Source organism: Thamnophis elegans, chromosome 3 (assembly GCF_009769535.1).
Source record: "Thamnophis elegans isolate rThaEle1 chromosome 3, rThaEle1.pri, whole genome shotgun sequence".
NCBI lineage: Eukaryota > Metazoa > Chordata > Lepidosauria > Squamata > Colubridae > Thamnophis > Thamnophis elegans.
In genome coordinates this window covers 118,272,819-118,290,737 of record NC_045543.1, presented here as the reverse complement: position 1 = coordinate 118,290,737, position 17,919 = coordinate 118,272,819, and the positions used below count along the sequence as shown (strand labels likewise).

Genomic DNA, 17,919 nt, shown 5'->3' with positions numbered 1-17,919 from the left:
TCTCTTGGGCAGTGATCCCCAACCCCCGGTCCGCGGACCGGTGCCGGGCCGTGGAGTACCTGGCACCGGGCCGCGCAGCGGCCGGGGGCCATGATTGCTGCAGCGGCCGGGGGCCATGATTGCTGCAGCGGCCGGGGGCCATGATCGCTGCAGCGGCCGGGGGCCATAGTTTCTTTCTGTATGCAAATTAGGGCTAACTGGCACAAGGGGTGTTACTGGACCGCTGGTGGCACTCTGACGTCACCAGCGGCCCACCGCCCCCCTGTGTCCAGCGCCGCCCTTCTCATTCCTTTTCAGCGCTTCAGCGCTGGCCGATTCCTGAAAAAAACCTAAGAGCGCCTGCGCAGCTACGTAGGGCTAGCGTAGACAGCGCTAGTAGCGTAGCCTTGCGTAGGCGCAGTTTGTGCTACGCTATCTACGCTAGCCATACTGAACTGCGCCTGCGCAAGGCTACGCTACTAGCGTTGGTCATCGACGTATTCCACCGAAACCGCGAACAACGCCCCCCCACCCCTGCGCGCGCTCAGCGGGCCACGGTAAAATTATCAAAGGCTGACTGGTCCGCGGCGATAAAAAGGTTGGGGACCACTGCTCTTGGGTATATAAGGAAAGCAGAGGAAAGCTCTTGTCAGTTTTTCAATAATCAATTCAATAACAAAATAAGCTATAGTAGTTCCTGTGAAGTCTGTTTCTTGACTTGGTCTATCTCAAATGGCTCAAATAGTTTTCAGAATATTTTTATTCTTCAGAGAAGAATGCTTTCTGAGCTAGTATACATTATGAATAAGCTTCATAATTTCCTTTGCTTAGATAGCACTATTGGAAATTACAAACACTAACAAACATATATAAAACACCTGACATGATAGATAGTTACAGGATTAGATGGTATTTCTAATTTCACTACAAATATATAATATATATATATATGTTTATAAAAATATATCTGGAGCTAAGAATAATATATGAAGGTACACACATACAACCTGCCAATAGTCTATGAAAAGAACTATAAAAGAATTGCAAAATAGACATACCCAAACACTATTGTCAACTTCAGTACTAATTGTAAAGTGTTTTACAGATGGTTAAAAGTAGTATAAGAAGTAAACCATATGCGTAAAGTACTTAGTTCTAAAAATACATTTTACATCTCAGCTTTAAATCTGTAAATGTGAAGCAAACAAAAACAAATACATTTGTTCTGAGCTGGATAATTCTTAACCCAATTTTTCTACCTTCCGTTAATACATTTCAACCTTACCAGGTCTATAATTGGGATTCTGTGCCAGCCTGAAAAAAGGATGCTGTTTAACCAAGACCACCTTGTGCAAAATCAGGACAAAGTTCATCTCATTTAAAATGCAGCAAAATGCTTGTATGAAATCTGGAGTAATTCTTTCATTTTGTTTTTGAAGTGTGCATGCACAGGCTGAATGAATAAAATGATATAATATAACATAGATGAGCTACAGTTTTTTTATTTTCATGTTTTGCTGCATTAAAGTCATTAATTGCATCCTTGAATTCATATCATTTCAGTCTGTATTTTTTTAGAAATTTATAATCAATAAATAATAGTTATAGCAGCAGTGCTGAAAGTACTGGTTTCTCAAATCTCCAAATCTTGCATTACTATAGAGCAATCCAACAAAAAGAAAAAAGAAAGAAATCATGAACTCATCATGTATCATGAAATCATGTAACTACGTTACAGGAAAATTACCTTATGTATTAAACTATACTTCTTGGGGAAAAAATCTAACTCTGTGGTGGCTAAGAGACAAAAACAAAATGATTATGTAATCAATCAACTGTTCTCCATGACGTTTTCATAGATAAAAGTAAGAACTATACAGCAATTTTACAAGTGAAAAGTTCTAGTTATTCTCAGAGATTATGCCTAAATAACACAATCCCTGGCAAGTGATATGATACAGTATTTTTTATTTCTAGATTTCTGAAATAAAACTAGGTTCTTGGTTCATTTGACTCAATTCATAATTCTTTTATTTAAGAGTTCATATGCTTGTAGAAATCATTTTGTATAAATAAATAAAAACTGAAGCAATAAAATAAGAAAAAAGAAGCAGCAGGTAAATATTCAGTTTAAATGTTCATCAACAAATTCTAGTACACCGAAAGGGCTTATTTATTTTAATTGCATCAGATGGATAATAAAGATTTTGTCTGGCACTAAAAAACAATGAAGCTGAAGCTGGGAATGCATTCTCAAGGAAGATTGCATAGCTGAGAAGATACTGCCAGTAACTGTTATTCATATAGAGCCGAGGTGGCGCAGTGGTTAAATGCAGCACTGCAGGCTACTGCTAGATCAGCAGTTCAGCGGTTCAAATCTCACCGGCTCAGGGTTGACTCAGCCTTCCATCCTTCCGAGGTGGGTAAAATGAGGACCCAGATTGTTGGGGGCAATATGCTGACTCTCTGTAAACCGCTTAGAGAGGCCTGAAAGGCCTATGAAGCGGTATATAAGTCTACTGCTACTGCTATATAAGCAATATTTCTGATGGAAATAATGGGGCAATTAATCTGTGGCCTTAATTTGTGGGCAGGGAAAGACTAGATACCAAGTCATTTAGATGTCAACATATGCAATTTGCATTGGGCAAATGAATAAACAGCTACTAAATAAATCCTTTCAAGATGAGCAAGATATGTTATGAGGTAGCTGTTCAGGTACAAATTCTAGCAATTGTATTTTGTGCTGAAACTTCCCAATTCATTTTAAAAAATAATGTAATATCATTTCAAAATACTGAATAACATCAAAACATGAAGAACTCTAGGAACTGACTACTAGTCTCCATTCTAAGTAATACTTCTACGTTTTAGACAGTTGGACAGAAACCCTTGAATAGAAAGGAAGAAAAGAATAGCTGAAGAAAAAAGACATTGGACCTTGCCACATAAATCTCTACAAAATGAATATAATATTTTCTATCCAACTATAGGGAAACTATAAATCTCTTGGAAGAAGTATCAACCTGCAAATATCCAATCAAGACAAGTCACCATTCTAATGTGAGTTGTTTTTCTACCAACATCAGTTAAGAATTATCTTTTTAATCTCTTATTAGTTTAAAATTAGTGCAGAAGGGAAGGTGCAGTGGTGGGTTCCAAGCGGTATGCCCCAGTATGGGAGTACTAGTAGTAGCTGGGAGCAGTGGCCACCTTACCAGTACGGTGGCTTGTTTGGCCCATCTGCCTGCCAGCATTCCATGGCTGTTTATAACGCAACTGGCCCATTGCGCACATGTGCACAGCGTATAGTGCCTACGTGACCTCCGCTGAGCAGGTGGGTGTCATAGGGCGGTGGCATGCGCAGCACGCCTGCCCGTCTAGGACACACGGCCCAGTGTGCAGCGTACCGGCTGTGCCGGGGTCCAGAACCTACCACTGGGAAGGTGGTATAGAATTCAGAGTGCAAAACTTAACAGTGTCAATCTAGAACCTGGGAAATTTAGTTTAGATCACACACATTGCCTATTACCTATCTGACAAAACTATTGCAAAGATAAAACCAGATAAATGCACTATTTGAGAAGCTAATAAAAAGTCTATTTTAAAAAAGATAATATATACACTGATTTTTCAATGTCAAGCATACCTCATGCTGATACTTCATGTAATAAAGTCAAATGACTGCACCTTTCTATTATTAAATATACCTAAAATGGGATAGCTAAGTGAAAAAAGTTTATGAAAGTATGTGGACATCAAGAGAAGAAAAACAGAAACAGAAGCAGAAGAAACTTAAACAGAAACAATACAGGCTTTTTGTTGAAAAAGTCAAAAGCTAACAGTTAGTCAGCCAACAAACCACAAAAAACTTTAAAATCCATTGCTATATGAATTGCCAAAATTCATCCCAAGAATAATATTGTACTTATCACCCTAGGGATATTAAAATTGAATTCCTTTTGTACTGTGGTTCTAAAAGAAGTGATTATTGCAAATGATTAGGTAAATTATTATATGTAGTTTTTAGACCTGACAAAACACTATCATTCAGAAAATATTTTATTTAAAAAGTATATAAAATAATATGTAACTTGGCAACAAATCTACAAAATACCATTTCAATGCCATTTTCATATTTAAACCCTACTGGTGACAGAATCATTGTAAGTGATGCTTTAGCTTATAAAAACCACTAAATGCTATTTCAAGCTGTTTTTAAGTATTAGTAAAATAACTAAAAGTTTATTTTGTATTAATAATTTTTTATAACCTAACTGTATTTGGATGTTGGTTTTTAATGCATGTGGAAAACACACAAAATTTTTGAATATCATTTTCAAAATAATAAACAATTCTTTTATTAAAGAATAAAAGGGATGGAATACATTCATTCAACTCAACTAATTATAATAACTGTAATAATGAATTTAATAAACTCATTATTACAGTGATTAACAGTAATAATGGTAATCACAGTCACTAATAATAATGCCATGACAGAAAGCAAAAAAGTGTAATACATAACATAATTAAAACTGTTTACTGTGCAAAATTGTTTCATATTAAAGAAAGATGTATCCTGAGATCTTTATTTAAACATTGTCATTAAACCTTGTCATTAGCAGCATTTCTACAGGTAAATGAGTGTTCTGAGTTAGTTAAAACTCTAAGATCATCCAACTGATTTTGAGGAAAAATGCTCAGTTCAAACATTTATGTATTTAATATATGCAAACAACTCAAGCAAAAGATGCAGCATAAAAAACTGATGTTCCTTATTTGAAACAATAATACAATCAAAATACTAGTAGAAAACTGTGTTAACATTTATATGTGAATAAACTTTTATGTGAGGATGAAATATGTATAAGTGACTACTTGGGACAGTTAATAAAGTATAAGGATTTAGAGCTCTTACCCCATATTTACACTGGCGTGATGTAGCTCCATATTGGAAGCGACACTGCTCATCAGCATCATACACCTGACCTGGGGCCACCACAGGATAAAGAAAATCACGCTTGGGAGGTTCGTTATCAAGGCAAGTACCACGGCCTGAACTGTTCAACATAAAAAAATTCAGAAATACTATTCTTTAATAAAAAGGTGAAAGATTTATATGATCTGAAGACAAATCAAAGTCCTAACCACATTTACAGCTATGTAAATACATGTGTATTATAGAAAGTAGAAATGCTTCGCTATTATGGATCATTAATTCATAACTTCTCATAACTTATTTTCAATATATTCATAAAAATGCTATTTTGTGTACTGCTCAAGCATGTCATTGTATGTTAATGATTAGTAGTTTACAGGATGTCTATGGAGATTCTCAGTCATCCAGGTCATGGTTGCTCCAAAGGTGCTTTATTAAGAGGGAAATGGACTTTCTGATTTTTCTTGGAAAATGTTTCACTCTTCATCCAATAAAGTTCTTCAGCTCTGACTGGATGGTGGGGAGTGGAAGGATTTATAGCCCTTGCAGAAAAATGCAGCTAGTCATTTGCATTTTCAGTGAGTTGTTAAGATCACCTGGAGGTTTATCTGTGTCATCAGGGTCACTTGGTGCAAATGGGTGTGGAGCCTTCTTAGAACTGTTAAAAGAATTGTGTTGTGGATGGGAGATAGATGATGTTGTATCCCTCTCCCTCTGTTGAGACAGGGTTGTTCAATTTTGACATTTGTGGTCTCTTTGACTCCTCTTTCAAACCAGCAGTCCTCTCTGTCCAAAATGTGGACTTTGCTGTTTTCAAAAGAGTGGCCTGTGTCTTTTAAATACAGATGGACTGCTGAATCTAGTCCTGATGTGTTTGTTCTCCTAAGTTGTGCCATGCACTTATGAAGTGGTTGTTTTGTTTCCCCCAATGTACAAATCTGCCTAGGGCACACTGCATTGTACTGCATATACCAGTTTTTGTCTGGGTGTTTTATCTTTGAGGTGGACAAGCTTATGCCTTAATGTATTTTTGGGTTTGAAGTGTGCACGTGGCTGTTATGTCCTCCTGAGCTTTTTTAATGTGCCTGCCACCTCCGGAATGACCATGTTGCTTCATTTATTGTTCTCTTCATTATCTGTTATGGAGGAGCTCCTGTATAGTCTTTTTTGAGATTTGATGAAGGCCCATTTGGGATAGCCAGACGTTCTAAGGGCTTCCTTCGTGTGTTTTCATTCTTTTTCTTTCCCATCTTTGCTGGTAGCAAACCTTCAGTGATGTAGAGTTCTGATGACTCCCATTTTGTGCTCCAGTGGGTGGTGAGAATAAAAATGCAAGAGTGGGTTTTCTGTAAACTTCAATGTTAAGCCTTCTGTCTTCCTTAATATGTACCGCACAGTCCAGGAAAGCTAGACTATGTTCCTTAACATCTTCCCATATGAATTTGATATATCTGTCCACAGAGTTGGTATGTTTGGTGAACACTTCCAATTCCTGTGTTTTCCTCTCGACTAAAATATTGTCCACACACCTATACCAGTGATTGGGTGCAATTTCCACCATCCAGATAGATGAAAAAGCTTTTTGGATGAGAAATGAAATTTTTCAAAAGAAAACTAGAAAGTCCAATTGCCTCTTGAAAAAGCACCTTTGGGATAGTTCACAGGATTTTCTCTTTCTATATAACATCAAGTAAAAGTTCTTTGTTGAAGACCATCAGTGAATTCATGATCAAACTATGAACCCTAACCTTAAATTCCACTTTTCCTCCAAACTTTATGCATGCTAGGAAAAGTTAAATGAAGGTTTATTTTATAAACTTAAATTTTAAAGACCATTTTAAGCATAAATCGGACAAAATACATATTAGAACAAATCTTTTTGAAGAATGCAGAGATCTTCCTACATAAGAATAACTAAGTCAGAAAACTATTTCATTTGAGGCTCAAAACTAAACCCTTAAACAGAAACATTTTATCCACATAAAGCACACAAAAGCATCTTGAAGCCACAAGTCAAATACATGTATTGTACAAAGTAATTAAGTAATTACGTTCTGAATGATTGCTAATCATCCATCTGACCCCCAAATATTGCCATTACAACATGAATGGAAATAAGAATAGTTTTCAACCTATAAATTATATATAACAGAAATGAATAATAAACAAAACTAACCATTAAAATTAGTTCCTCGAGCAATCTAACATTTGGAGGCCTTAGTGGTCTCTGAGCTTGGCTGTTTACTTGCAGATGTCTCATTACCCAACTAGGTAATATAAAATGTTAAGTAATGAGATATCTGCAAGCAAATAACCAAGCTTAGAGAACACCAAGGACTTTGCAGTTCAAGTTATTGGATCTATTAAATATACTCCTCTGTTGGAATGCAACATTTCTACAATAATTCTTTCAGATGACATTTATTTGCAAAGGGTAAAACCAAAAAAAGTGATGATAAACTGAATTCAAGTGCACATATAACATATTACTCAACAGATCCTAATCAAGGATCTGACACAACAATCTTCTTTGAGTTACAGAAATTGGAGCCAGGGAATATTTTGCTAGGTAGCAAAACTAAATGAAGCTAATATTATTCCACACCCCAAAGGATTTTCTTTACAGTAACATATGTTATAGCATGTAGGAGAAAGTTACATTTTGTTGCTGCTATTATTAAGAATCATAAATCCCTAGTGATCTGTAAAAGAAGGATCTAAAAATAGATATAAATGTATCATTTAATTTCTATCAACTACCAGAAGGGCAAAACATACCTAGCCATGTTTTTTTTTTTAAAGAGTTCCTGGGTGTTATTTTCTGTTTTTCTCACTAAGATTACCTTCTTTGCTTTTTTTTCTTCCTCTAGTCTTCCAATGTTGACTACTGCCCTGCTTACAACCTCATCAATAGCCCCTGTATGTTCTCTTCAGCTCTATTTCATCCTTTCCTGTCTGCCCACCTCCATCAGTTTCTCCTCCTTCTGTTCACTTTTATTATCAATCATAAATGTTTAAGGAAAAAATATATTTTCTAAAACCCATGATGTAATTTGGCTTCTTATCCCAAAGTATACAACATCTTTTCCATTCTATTAATAAATTCAATTCTGCCCCCAAAATCAATGATTAATTAGAAATAAATTTTACTAACATTTTATTCACACGCAACCTTTATCAAACATTACAGAAGACATTACACATTTTTGCTCTGGTCAAATCATTATCATATACAATGGTAAAGTCAAATGTCATTTAATCATGTGAATGAAGTAATCATGTTAAATGAAGAGGCAAAACAAGTCTTTCACAGGTCTATATAAAGTGAGGTCAGAATAAGAGAACAATGACATATGAGATCTATATATAGTGAGGGCAGAATAAGAGAACAATGACATCCAAGACCTGAAGGTGGAGTTCTTGCTCTTGTTCTTGCTTATGATGGGTAGCACTATCAGTATTAAAACTTAATATGTTCATCCTAAATGATAAGTTGTAGTGATTCCTGTTTTCTACTCCATTCTATTTTCTGATTTTCTACAGCTAAATAGTATGAGTGAATCTGACAGTGCTGATCATCCACTCTGCATACTTTTCTGGATTGGGGCTTATGACTACACATTCTCTAGCATTGTTATTCACACTAGCAGGGTATAAACCCCTCCCAAAATGTATAATTGCTTTGAGAGAATACTTACTCTAAAAAAACTGGTGATATAATCCCTACTGCAGGTTGACCATGAAAAGGGGTTGGTGTTTGCTGTAATGTGAGCTGCCATAAGTTTTGCTGCTTCATGACCTTTGGTACCACAAGAATTTCCAATTCCATCATGGTTCATACCAAAACTATCAAAAAGAATAAGGAGGGAAGAGAAACTATTTTTTAATATGAAACAGCAAATGTAACAATACAGTATAAAATTTCATATCAACTGAATACTGAAAAATGTTCTGAGAGAATGATAAGTAAATAGAGGGCTATATGTAAGTTACTTATGAGAGCTATTAGCACAAAATTATTAGCATGTCTATATCGTTCATTTCATTGTACAAATTTCACTATATTTACAGCATAATTCTATCTGATTTAGTGCCAACAAAGATTACCATTTTAGAACCTTCACATAAGAGCAAAACAAATCAAGAAATATAAAGTGATTAAAAGATTTTTTTTAAAAAAATATTTCATATTAATTGAAACTATATATATATATGTATGTATGTATGTATGTATGTATGTATGTATGTATGTGTATATATATATATATATATATATATATATATATATATATATATATATATATATAATGTTTTCTGAGGTTTTCACAGGTGTTAGTATGTAGGTCTTTGGTTATTCGGGTTTTGTCCCGCGTAAAATTAGAAGTGTCTTGGCAACATTTCGACGAAGTCTCATTCGTCATCTTCAGGCTTCGTGCTTCTAGGAGCAATGTGAGATCTCGGCTGTTTCTTCCTTTTAACTGCCAGTGGGGGTTTGAGCTGATTGGGTGGGAGCTTGGCTGTATTCTGATTGGGTGGAGGTGTGTTTTGATTGGTTGGGGGTTTGTGTTTCATGTAATCATTCCTCATGTTAGGGACTCATTTATCAATAAGGGCAGGCTTCCAAATGGCTGGCAGGCGGGAGGTATTGTCCCGCCTGTTCATGCTGTGTGGGCGTTTTTCTATTTCGATGGCTTCTCTGATTATTCTGTTGTTAAAATGTTCAGCCTTGGCGATAGTTCTGGTCTTTTTAAAATCAATTTTATGTCCTGTGGCTTTAAGGTTTTGGACCAGGGAAGAAGTTGGTTCTTCTTTTCTGATTGCGTTTTTGTGTTCTTCAATGCGTGCACTTATTCTTCTGTTGGTTTGTCCGATGTATGTGGTGGGGCAGGTGGTGCATGGGATTTCATATACTCCTTGATTTTCTAACTCAATTTTGTCTTTGGGGTTTCTTAGGATGGTGGATATTTTTCGGTTTGTGCAGAATGCTGTCTTGATGTTATGTTTGTGGAGGATTTTGCTGATTCTGTCCGTGGTGTCTTTTATGTATGGGAGGAGGGCTTTTCCGTTTTCTTGTTCTCTGTCCTGGATTTTAGTGAGGGTTTCTTTTTGGATTAGGTTGGTGATCTTATTTCTTTGGAATCCATTGGATGTCAGTACGTTAGTGAGAGTGTGTAGTTCGGTTTTTAGGTGTTGTTCATCAGCTAAGCGTTTTGTTCTGGAGATGAGTGTCTTGGCTACGGAGTTGATCTGGGCTGGGTGGTGGTGTGAGAGTGCGTGCAGATAGCGGTTAGTGTGTGTTTTCTTCTGGTAGATGGTGTGTCTTAGGGAGCCATTAGATTTCCTGTAGACTAAGACATCCAGGAAGGGAAGTTGGTTGTTTATTTCTGTTTCCATGGTGAACTGTATTTTGGAGTGTAGGCTGTTGAGGTGTGTAAGGAAGTTGTCCAGTTGTTCTTTCCCATGTGGCCAGATTATGAAAGTGTTGTCTATATATCTGAGCCAGAGTTTGGGTTTGTGATCAGATTTTTCTAGAGCTTGGGTTTCAAAGTTTTCCATGTAGAGGATGGCAATGACAGGTGAGAGGGGTGATCCCATGGGTGCTCCTTCTATCTGTTTGTATTTTTGTCCATTATAAATGAAATATGTGTTGGATAGGCAGTGTTTGGTCAGATCAAGGATGTGTTTGGGGGGGTTGTATTTGTTTGGATAGCTGTCAAAGCTTCTTTGATTGGCACTAGGGTGAAGAGGGATACGACATCGAAGCTCACGAGTAGGTGGTATCATGTACATATATATCAGCACAAACGCAACACAAATGTAACAAAGGCAACAGTAAAAATAATGGCTTTCTGTCATGATGGTCTCTTGTGATGAGCCGATAGACAGAAAAAGGAAGCAGTATGCTTCCTCCCATATTTGGGCATACCAGGGGTTGTGACACTAAACACATACCTATTTCCCTGGCCCAGCTGATAAAGGAGGAGAACCTTGTGGCTTAGTGGTTAACACAACTGCTTAATATGTAATACAACACAGGTTCAAATCCCAGTAAGGGTATGGCTAGCTGATGAGAGCTAAATAGCTTGAAATAGAACTATACTAGTCTCCCTTTATTTATTTATCAGCACAAATGCAACACACACACAGACACACAGACACACACATATATATATATATCATTTGAAATTATTCAGAAGTGCCTTTCCAATTTTTTAATATAGAAAAATAGTCTCCTTCACTAAAAAAGGTAGCAGGAAAATACTCATTGATTCTAACAAAAATGTAAGTATGTATTTTTTACTGCAATTTGCTGTATGAAGGGCAATTTTTCTTTTGTTCTGCTCTAGATTGCATTCCCAGACATAACAGTCCCAGATGCATATTGGCTTCCAAAACATTTGACTTTAACTTTTTTTGATAAAACCTAAACTGGCAGTGTATTGAATGTCATATGTATTATTTGATCTTTTCTTTTGTTTCAGATGCACTGAAGTAAATTGGACTACAGCAATATAAGTAACTCAAGAATGTCTTCCTTTTACAATTTGTCATCTTGTTCTAATATTTAAGATACTTTAACACAGTCATTAATCATCATGTTACAAATATTTCTGCTAGATGTTTTTCCACTCTCATAAGTGTTATTAAAAATTGGCTGAATTTAAACTTCATGGAAAACAATGGTTTTGTAACAGAAACCATAGTTAAATCCCTTCCTTCTACCATGTTTTTTTTGCTGAACATTTGCTTTGAAACACCAGAAAGCAAATGGGAGTATGACTTTCCTAGTTCTCTTGTCAGCTTTTACTTCCATTCCCCATAGTGTCCCCATGGGCTTTTTGGCAAAACTGTGATTTAGCTCATCATGCAGTAGTTCTGGTCTTTGAAATAGATGCCATCAGTATGCTGAGGATACCAAATCTAGTCTTCTCTGCCTTCTAATGTCAAGGCAATCAGTACCCTTGAATATCAATAATGGGCTGGATAAGGTATAACAAGTCCAATTCTGTGGTTAAAGTAAAGCTTGATCTGGATGAATGGTCCTCCCCCAGGAAGATGTACTTTAAAATTGGAAGAGCACTTTTCCACCAGCTATATAATTGGATTTACAGATGGCAGCTGTGCCAAAAGCATATTTCAACTATTATGGCTAGGATGCTGTGAGCCTTCCTGGACTGGTCAGACTTAGTGACAATTCATGTCTTGATCACAGTCTTCTCAGATACTACACTGTGCTTTATGCACCTTTGATAATGTCTACAAATTGTAACTGGTGAAAAATATAGCGGAAGACTGCTGTAAGACAGGAGTCCCATGATACTGACATTAAAATATCTGCACTAGCTAGCAATTGCTTAATGGGCACAGTTAAAAGGATTGGTGCTAGTCTTATGATTCTAAATGACTTAAAGCCTCTTCATTTATGAAAATGTTCTGGAACTTAGATCAATAGGATTGTCCATTCTGTTAGAAGTTTCATCATCATATATATGAGGAAAGGGTCATATTCTCTAGTAATGAGATATTCTCCTTAAAGAGTTGGATGTTTGGCTCTTAGATAAGTAATAGAAAGTATGTCTTTCACCAAGCTTCTAATTTTGGTTATTTAAATTTTAACTCTATTATTTTATTATTTTTAGAGTATGTATTGTGTAAGTTATCAAGAATGTTCGAACAAACAGAAATATGGGTCAATAATTCATTAAATAAAGATTCATGTATCCAAATAAATACTTTTTCCAGGCATAAAGTACATATATATTGAAAATTAATATGGAAAGGATAAAAATAGAGACTAATATTATCTGATTGGAAATAATTCCAAACAATTGGTCATTGTCACACTGCTATAACTCCCATCTTTTCCATTTTCCTTCTCTTGGTTTGCTCCCTTAGAAAAATATATTAATTCTGATCTTCAACATATCTGAAACTGGAACAAGTATTCCGTTCCCTAATGATGCATGAAAAATGTGCACAATAAAGAATTCCACTTGAAATCCCTCATTCCCAGTCTCTATCATCCCATGTACATCTACATATTTTTTGATTTTCAGCACCAACCTATGCTCCCTTATGTCAGACTTGAAAGGATATAGAATTGGAATTGAACTTTGCTCTTAATACCAGATATCCAAGTCTTGCTTTGCACTTTCTGAGATGAATTATCAGCATAGAGGAGAAACTATTTAAAAAATACCATTTTCATTCATTATACCTCCTTATTTCGTTCCTGCATATGTTCTTCTGACATTTTAAGGAATCTTTACACTGTATATCAAATTACTGGTAATAAAGAAAGACCTAAAATAAAATGCATAACAAAAGTAGCATATAATTCCTTGAAGACGTTTGCAACAACTCCTGAAATCTGTTAAGTTTCATCATCTAAAAGATGGTAACATATTTCTAAATGTGTCTAGATTTATAAAAAGAAGAAAAGACATGATAGAGATTTATCACTTTTATCAAAATAGTAGGGAGAGAGAAATGGAGAAACAGATTTCTAATATATTGAAATCACAGAATGGTTGCAGTGACTTGTTTCTTATTTGAAGAAACAGTTCATTATGCCAATATGACTTCTAAAATATAAAAAATTAATGCTACAACATTTGGCTTCAGTTGACTTTTCTTCCTAAAATATTAGCTAAAATTAAACTATCATTGTTGATCTAAAAACTGCAAGATTTCTTTTTATTTTATTTTCTGTGTAGTTAGCAAGCTGTATGTTTTATGTATGGTAACATACAGATGTCTTAAAAGCTGTTGCTTCTTTTGTTCCTGAATTCAAGGTGTTAGCAAGATGTTGGCATCAAATAATAGCGACAGTAAATCTGGCTCTAATTCCCATTTCTGGACTGAATCATAATGAACCTTGCAACAGAATTCTCAAACTATGGATCATGCTTTCTCAGATTAAGCATCTGGTACAAACCATAATGACAAAGATAATGACAAAATTAACACTTTGCACTTGCATTATTTGCACTTGGGTTCCATTTTGGATTAGATAGGTTTATCACATGGTTACGGTCACTTTGTTACTTTTTGACACCTCTACACATTACTCATTGGTAATATGACTATGCTAGCAGGAAGTTTCAAATGAATTAAAATAGCTAATCAGGTTTGTGCAGATCAAGGGTAAGTACTATCAAAACTTCATCTAAGCTCTGCTCATTTTGACTGCACATGTCTGCAATAAATAGAGGGCATCAAAGTTTAAAAACTCCCATGATATTTAGATTAAATTTTATTAAGTGGTCAATTGTTAACTTTAGTTTCATTCATATTAGGAGATCATGGTATTACAACAGTGAGGACCAACAGTGAAAATAGTTAAAAATAATGTGATTTAATCATGTCAATTAAACATGGTTAAAAGCAGTTTTCAATGTGTTTCCAATTGAAACACTGTGTTATAAGCAGTACTATATAATCTGATTCTGAAATGAAAAGGTAAGCAACATTTTTTTAGTTCAGTCTCAAAACATATATCCTGAACTGTATTGTTGTTATGACATAGTTGTACAATGATTGTATAGTATTACTCTATGCTTATATGGTTTATTTTGTGCTATTATAGCAATACACTGTAATAGTGATTTTATGCTAAACTGACACAACTAGAAGTAATTTCACATCAATAATATATATGTGCTGCGGTAATAGCTCTTTCAAGATCATATGGTTGATGAAATCAAACAACAAAAATAATCAGGATACAGGAAAGGCAGCCAATATAAGAGGGTAAATTAAGATAATTAAACTAAATGTATTAAAAGTTTAAAAATATACGCACTTGTGACCAATCTCATGGGCTATGGTAAAAGCAGAGCCAAGGCCAATGTCTTCATTAATACTACAGCTCCTTTCAGGCTCGCACATTCCAGCAACAGAGGCCAAGCCTGAACAAACAAAAGGAGACACAAAGGGTCATGCCAACTTGTTTCAGTCTTAAAAGCCTTAGTTATAAATGCCTGGATTATTTTTAATAACCTCCATTCCTAATAGCAGCAGTTGGCAAAAGGTTAACTTTTTAGTCCTTGCAAAACCACTGGGGGGAACTTCACTTTGCCGGCTAGACATTAATATTTTTTGAACTGCAGTCATTGCTGGAAAATGTCTAGACTAGGGGTTAGATTTATAAATTTTACTTCTGGTAACTTGGGACCACCTAGTAACTTGAGCCAAGAGAGGGAATTCAAGCAAGCATTTTTATTTTAACATTTTTGAGGTTGCAGAAAGCAAAATGTGTCCACGTTACTTTTTCAAAAAGAATGGTTTTAAGTTTAGTGGGTTCATAAAACATACAAATAACATTTTAGCTACCCAAAAATCCCCAAGTGATATATTCTAGAGAAATTTTATGAGAAAAAAATAACCCTCAGTACATCAATTGCAGAGAAAGAAACATTAATTTGTACTCACTATCATGTTTTTCTTTTATTACAGCATGAAATATGTGCCTTAAAAAATTTAAAATGAATGAATATCTTCAGACATTTACATATGGAGTACTGTACATGATATACTTTAATGCAGGACTAATCAATTATCACTACTGATAAAGGATCTGCGGCAGCCTTACTGATATATTTCTCAGAGTACTGTATGCTTATCTGGAAAAAACATTAATGTACACCTCTAAGGATTATACGTATGCTGCAAAAATATTGTTACAGAATTCTATAAAAAGAATACTTTTAGAACTCAATTGTGCTTGTAAAGAAAAAAAGTAATAAAAATAATATTGGATACATCTTTTCTATAGGAATAAATCACAAGTATTTCATGGCTTCACTAACTTTATACCTTTTTTGCCTTCAAGGCAGATCATTATAATTCAGGATTCCAACTGGTCTCTCCAGATGTTCTGCACTATCTCTCCTATCTGCTTCAACTAGCATACTCAGTTATGGAAACTATGGTATATAAAATACCAGGAAATACCTTGTCTGAGAATAACGAGTATAAAACAAGTTAGAAAATATTTTTACTTCAACCATACATACTGTATTTTTCGTAGTATAAGATGCACCTTTTTCCCTCAAAAGAGGCTGAAAATCTGGGTGTGTCTTATACACTGAATATAGCACTTTTTGCCTCACAAAACCCCATCCCCTTCACCAAAATGGCCATGCATAGTCTTTAGGAGGTTTTCAGAGTGCTCCTGGGGGCTGGAGAGGGCAGAAATGAGTGAAAAACTGGATGTTTTTTACTCAGTTTCCCCCACCCCCCAGGAGCACTCTATAAGCCTCCTAAAGGCTATGCATGCAATTTCTTTGACAAAAAACGGGGCCTGATTTTGCAAAAAATAGCCTGTTTTTTGCTCATTTGGGAGGGGCACCCACCAGGAGCACTCTACAATCCTCCTAAAGGTTATTCATGCCCTTTTTTGGGAAAAAGGGGCCCCATTTTTGGGAGGTTTGCAGAGTGCAAAAACTTTTTTTTTTAATTTGCCTCTTCAAAACCTTGGTGTGTTATACTCTGGTGTTATATTCCAAAAAATACAGTATATCCTCCTTGTTAGCCATTTCTAACCCCTTAGTTCTCTTGATTATAATTACAGTATGCAAAAATCTATTAACTGGATGCATGTATGGCATTATTATCTGTAGCTGACCTAATTTTGTCAGTTTTAAATAATTTTATATGTATAGATTATTTCTATTAGCTTCCCGGCAATTAGATACGGACAAGAAATGAAGATAGTCTGATGTTTAATCTTCAAGTATATGTTTAGTTTACATAACAGTCACTGGCTCCAGACTAGAGCAAAATAAAAGTAATCAAAACAAGCTTTCTAAATTAGATGGAAATTATTTTTTACCAACTGTAATTTCTGATAGAAAAAGTTACAATCATGTTTTCCTTCCCGTAATTTAAAGATGACAACATAACGATAGCATTCCATAAATTCTACCCATTGTGACAAAAGTATCTATTGATGCCTTTTTCTTCTACAGTACAAATAATATTGTTAACACTTTTAGAATATAATGAATACAATTATAGCTGTGGACTGGAATAATTCCTATAATCATGCTTAAAAAAAAACCAACAAACCCAAGAAATGATCAGTTTTAAACCACTTTATTCAGACTATTGTTTTATCTTTCCTCTTAGGTCTATCTAGTTTTTTTTTCCACTGTTCGGGCTGCTCTGCAAATTTCTGAACTTTGCCACTGTAAATGTAATACTATATCTTTCCTCTTTTTGCTTTATGTACTTTTTTTCTTGGGACTCTGATTTTTCTTGGAATATGTAGCTTTTCTTTCACAGGACATCTTTGGCAATTAGGAGTCTGTAATTCCTGTACAATGCCACAGAAAAGCTTTCAACTCTAGGGGGTGACCCCCTGTAATTCCCAGATCATCATTTATGCAGTCATCCCACTGTTTCCCATAGTACCGTATAAAAACTCCAGAAACTATAAAATACATGGATTAGATTTTTCAAAACCCCATTATGTACTTCTTTTTAAAAACTACACTAAGAGTTGGGTTCTACTAAAGACTGCTGCAGTAGGGAGGAAGTGCTCCAAGTCTACTGATTTAACTTGTTACTATAAAGGCATGTGGAGATGTCATCAGAGCTGGCAGAACAGAAAAGCTGTGTGAAAAGTTTCTTGATTCTTGGTTTGAACAACTATATGTAGAAATTAAGCAGGGAAGTTGTAGAGTTCAATGCATCAAGATTCAGTATCTTCTGAAATCAATGCAGTCCTATGTTGATCAACAGGGAGACAGTATCAAAATCAAGGGAACTGACAGCACCACTCTGCACTGCACTATTGTGGCTACATAGAGAATACTGCATCCAGTTCTGGTCTTATGAATACAAAAAAGGCCTCAGAAAGAGTGTAGAGAAGAGCAAACTGTCAGGCAAAAGTAAACAAAACCACTCATGAAGAGTATCAACAGTAGCTTATTGCTAGTCAAGTAGGTTACAAGAATATCGCCAGACTGATTGTGTTCCCTTGGGAATGGCAA

General features: G+C 35.4%; 1 protein-coding gene across 1 annotated transcript in view; it reads right to left on the bottom strand.

Moving 5' to 3' along the window:
- Positions 1-17,919, bottom strand: part of ADAMTS6 (ADAM metallopeptidase with thrombospondin type 1 motif 6) — a 129,214-nt gene that overhangs the window by 48,303 nt on the left and 62,992 nt on the right. Inside the window, 3 exon segments of the mRNA XM_032213354.1 lie at positions 4,901-5,037; positions 8,616-8,767; positions 14,727-14,832. Of these exon segments, the coding sequence (XP_032069245.1) occupies positions 4,901-5,037; positions 8,616-8,767; positions 14,727-14,832 (395 nt within the window).